The following is a 5,036-nucleotide window of genomic DNA, read 5'->3' as shown; positions in this document are numbered from 1 at the left end:
CATGCCAATACATTATACAGATTCTAAGAAATGTAAAACCAATTTGGGCAAGTATTTTCCAAGAAAATTATCTTATCTTAAAATTTTTTTTCTATATTTTCTATTTATAGGGTGGCAACAAAATTGTTCTATAAGATCATAATAGGTAACTAGCCGAAAGCGAGATAGTTATATTGAGCCAACTCTAGTTTAATCTATATGACTTGTATAATATTTAATGTTTCATTATTACTTTTATGTTTCAGATCATTATTATCTTATATTTGTCATATACAGAACAGTTATTTGAAAAACAAAGATGACACTAAAAAATCGTTGATGGGAAAACGTACAAGAAGATTTTTAGAGTATTTGTTAAAATCAAGATGCTCCTTAATGATGGGAATGTTGTCAAAAAGTTTCAGCCTTCAATATGTTATAGGAACCGAGAAAATCATGTTTCTCCCAAATCATTACTTATTAACAAACGAACAGACATTTGGAATTATAGAGTAGCTTTGCTCCTAAAAACAGGAAGTATTTTGTTTTATAACTAGTCTTAACACATAAATAATAACTGTATCAAATGCATTTTCAAAAAAGCACAGAAAATATAATTCTTGTAAATCCATCATACTCTGCAAAATGAAGGCCTTTTTCCCTCACAGCGAGTATCAAACCATACACCATCACCATTCATCTACAAAATGTACATGTAATATGAAAACCTTGATAAACTCCCATACTGTTTTTTTTTTTATCACAACATAATATGATATTGCAATGTAATTATTAGAATAACATTTAATCTGTCTGTCTGTTCTTTTTTGATTAAGGGGTCTTACTAACAGCCAAACTGATATGGTGCTCCTTTACAGTGTAGCTCTTCATAGGTACTGGGAAGGTTTTAAGCTATTTTGTTGAGTGTATTACCAACCTCCTAAGAAAAATCGTCAAAAATAAAAAAGCTGCCCTGCGTTTATTTTTGGAAATTAGCTAAATACATAACTAACACCATCTAGCGGCGAAAAAAAAATTTGGTAAACACCTGATTTTTAACACAGATTGAATAGAAACAATCTTACGTGTCCCTAGGAACATAGCTGCCAGTAGAAATTATATTACTTACATATTAATGTTAATTTTTAGAAAAATAAGTCTTTTAATGACATATACTTAACAAGGAACTATTATTAGCATGGGTGTGAAGAAAAATAAAGAGCTATTTCTAATGATTTTATTTGGATTTTTAGTTCAAATTGATAAGGGGGTATGAAAACGCCCACCTGATCTTTTAGGGTTAAACGGAACTGAAATAAACTTACACCAACACAGTTATCACTTGCCCCTCCATTTGGGTCACCAGAGTACCACTGGATTATGTAGTCCACTAAAATAAATAGCAAGTATAGTTACAATAAATAATGACAAAGCTCTTTTAATAGACATGTCACATATGAAAAAATTTACATTTAATCCTTAAGTAAAAGAAGCAGAATGCGTTTCTTTGTATCTTAAATTGTAAGTAAAAAAAATGCGTAGAATATTAAAATTCAAACTGCGCGGCTTGTGTTAATAGGAGAAAAATGTTATGCACACCATTAGAACTGCTACAAAGTCTATTTTTTGGAAAAATGAAAATGATTCCTGTGCTACACATTATACGTTTTTGTCCCTTCCCACCTTGAATAATTTAGTATTAAAATAATTTTTACTCAATATTTGCTAAGGTTTTTTATTTCTTGTGCTATTTGTTGAGATATGTGGATGTTGACTTTCTTGTCTCTACTTAAAATTTTATTATTGTTTTACCATTTATCATCTTATTATATGTACAAAGGACCTTGCCCATAGCCTAAAGGGGCTTTGTCTCAAGAGGTTATGAACTGGGTTTGATCAGTTTCTTTGTAGAATTAAGTTGCATTTTAAAGATGTTTTTGTAAACACATTGTTTACAAAAAAAGATTACCTACGTAAAAAAAAAAATATATTTCTTGTCACATCCCCCAAGAAAATAGCCTAAACCCATCACAGGACCCTTAAGAGTAGAATCCAATCAGTTCAGTGGTTACCGAGATCTTAAGGGATGGACGGACAGACATCAAGCTACTTTGTATTATAAATAATATGTTTTCTATACATGAATGCAAAGTGTAAATTTCACCTGTGCTACCATCAGACCATGTAAAGATACTTTCATTTTGTTGGTCATTCAAGCCAATCCACGGATATGATTTGTGCACTTTAGAAATACCTAAATAGAATCTTAACAGTGCATCCAAGAAGTAGAACAATGTCTTTCTATCTGTCTAAAGCTTAATATTTTGATAACTGTCAATTGAGTTCTACTCTTTAAATAAAGCTTCTGGTCCTGTGGTGGTTTTAAACTATTTTCTTGTAATATGTTTTTTTGCTGTGTACACTACAATGATTCTTTCAATTTATAAAAAAAATATAAATGAATTTAAATTTAGGAATTTATGTAGACGTTTAATTTTAATGTTTGTTTTTAACCTTATAATTGTAATATTTAATTAACTTACTTTGTGCAAGATCATTTTCCTGTTGTGAGTGGATACTGATAAGATCTCCTCCAAGTTGCTGGCACCTCTTCCTGGCATCATACCATGTCAGCTTCTCCTCAATATACATGTAGCAAAAGTCTGAAAATAAAAACAAAGAAGCTTGAATAAAAAGAACCATTAAGGTTTCAAACTAAGCCTTTTGCTAAATATGTTAATTAAAAATATTTTTATGAGTGATATCTTTAGAATTGATTTAAATTTATCTTCTGTTTGTACTGTTCACAAAATTATGAAATCAGGTTAAACTTTGCCTATATGACTTCTTTGTCATACTTAGGGACCTAACAGTTTAATGAAGTTTAACCTGTGTTTGGATGATGATCCATTCCATATAATGAACAGTTAGCCTTGTAATAAAGAAAAAGTATAAAATAACATTAAAATCTTATAAAAATATTTATTGAAATACTTAAAAAATGGTATAAAAATATTTTTTGACTTAAATAAGATCATTTGATATTGAAAATAATGTGAGTTTACCTTCTTGATATTATCCAGACTTTTGAGCTCAATCTGTAATTTTTTTTGAACATTTTCCACCTCAAACATTATCTCCTTTGAAATTAGAATTATTGTACCTAATTATTCTAAAGATTTAAAAAATAAGATGAATTTACCTCCAAAGCAATGATTGAACTCTTTTTTGAAACAGATGCAGCCTATATCAAAGAAGTTACATAAGAATATAACCTTAAATATTTAGAGTAGTTTTGAAAATGATTAAATGAAAAATATCAGTACCTTTAAAGCAAATTTAACAAACTCCATAGGATTTTCCATGCTCAAAACCATCTCTTCTGAGTTTTTTAATTTTGCCTAAAAAGAACAAATAATTTTTTTTGATCAAACTTTAAATTCAATTTGAAAGGGCAAAAGTAATTTGTATTTTCTATACACTACATTATATTTTTTAAGAAGCAAATTCAAAATCAAAATTTCTCACCATTTGAGTGTTGTTGATCATCTGTGAATTTTCCAGCTTGCTTATCATTTTCTAAAATAAAATAAAAGATATGTGGTACAATAATTCTCATATTTATAACAAAAGGAATAGGTTTACATCCTCCACAAAGTTTGTGAGGAATTCCTTTAAACATTTATAAATAATACTACACAACCCCCTTAGTATTTTTATAATATAAGGTGGTGTTAAATTATTTCATTTTCTTTGTACACCCCATGGTAAACATTGAATAGATCATTTTAAAAAAAGAACATAATGAGAGACCTGTATATCCATTTTTTTTGTATCATATGCAAGAAGTTTGTCTTCAAGAACATCCTGTTTGGACTAAACATTATAGTTATACATGTTTTTGTTAAAAAAAATGATAAGAGGTAATAGAAAGCTCCCATCCTTTATTAAATTGTTCTTTATAGTGTCAAATATATGCTCATAAAATTAAGCCATGAATAAAAAATTTAAACAATAAAATTGCCAACCTCTATAACTGATATTCTTGTTTCCAATTCAGCCTGAAATAAATTTCAAAAGTAAGAAGTTATATATAACAAATTTTCCCATGCCAATAACAAAAAGTTAGAAATCATGTTGACCTTAAGTATTAAACTAAATCATGATGTTAAGTTAAAAAACTCACCATTGATTCAATATTTTGGTTTTGCTTGCTCAGGTCCATTCCAACCAACTTTTTCTCTAGTTCATCCAGTTTGGACTAGAAGTTATTAATCTACATGTAATCAAATTGACTAGCTAGAGAAATACATCAACTTTAGAAGCAATGTTTAAACTATTAGATCTGAGGGGAGAGGGGGGGGGGTGGTAAAAGCACCCACCTCCTTTTTTATGTTTTCTTCTCACTTTTTTTGTGTAAAAATTAGGAAGTTAACTTAGTTAATTAGACAAGTGGAATCTGTTTTTGTTAATCTTGACGGGCACAGAATACCAGCTAACTTTTCTTGGTCATCCAAATACTGTTTTAGGGTTTCAGCAAAGCAAGTTGTAATATATAAAAATATATGGAAATAATCATGATGTTAAAAAAAAACTCACCACAAAATCAACATTTTGGTTTTGCTTGCTCAGGTTCTTTCCAAACAACTTTTTCTCTAGTTCATCCAGTTTGGGCTAAAAATAATTAATATTTTAAAAGCTGTAAATTAACATTTCTCTTCATCCAATTCTAATTACTATGCATTTAATTACTTAATGTATGTTGCAAAATTTTAAAATAAGAAGTAACATGTTAAAAAAATATAGACTGGCCTGCAAAGCATCATTTTTATCTTTCATATCAACAAAAGTTTTATCGTACTCATTTAGTTTTTCCTGAATTAAACAAATGATATTCAAAACATTTATTTACTTAAAAATGTTTGAATTGATTAACTTCTGAAGCAAAGTTTGGAAAGCAATGTATTTAAATACAAATATTTTAATAAAAACAAAAATAAAAGAAATGAGATATGAAAAATAATAAGGACCTTCAATGCATTATTTTCATCTTGCAT

General features: G+C 28.5%; 1 protein-coding gene across 1 annotated transcript; it reads right to left on the bottom strand.

Annotated features, from left to right (window-relative positions):
- Positions 1-539: 539 nt before the first annotated feature.
- On the bottom strand, positions 540-5,036 carry LOC145312657 (uncharacterized). The gene is made up of 14 exons (XM_080151916.1): positions 5,010-5,036; positions 4,579-4,653; positions 4,166-4,240; positions 4,008-4,040; positions 3,793-3,855; positions 3,508-3,558; positions 3,306-3,380; positions 3,182-3,223; positions 3,045-3,119; positions 2,869-2,911; positions 2,523-2,642; positions 2,144-2,233; positions 1,305-1,369; positions 540-679 (listed from the first exon to the last, which is right to left on the bottom strand). The coding sequence occupies exons 1-14, from the start codon at positions 5,034-5,036 to the stop codon at positions 611-613; spliced, it is 903 nt and encodes a 300-aa protein (XP_080008042.1). The 3' UTR covers positions 540-610.

This window comes from Acartia tonsa, chromosome 2 (genome assembly GCF_053477335.1).
Source record: "Acartia tonsa isolate MP-2025a chromosome 2, ASM5347733v1, whole genome shotgun sequence".
Classification (NCBI taxonomy): domain Eukaryota; kingdom Metazoa; phylum Arthropoda; class Copepoda; order Calanoida; family Acartiidae; genus Acartia; species Acartia tonsa.
The sequence above is the reverse complement of the archived record's forward strand: the minus strand, read 5'-3'. Positions and strand labels throughout refer to the sequence as shown.

Coding starts and splice junctions, on each gene's coding strand:
- LOC145312657 (XM_080151916.1), bottom strand. CDS start 5,036: ATGCAAGATGAAAATAATGCATTGAAG. Junction 4,654..5,009: donor ATGAAAATAATGCATTGAAG/GTCCTTATTATT, acceptor AATTATTTTTAG/CCCAAACTGGATGAACTAGA. Junction 3,224..3,305: donor TTGTTAAATTTGCTTTAAAG/GTACTGATATTT, acceptor TCTTTGATATAG/GCTGCATCTGTTTCAAAAAA.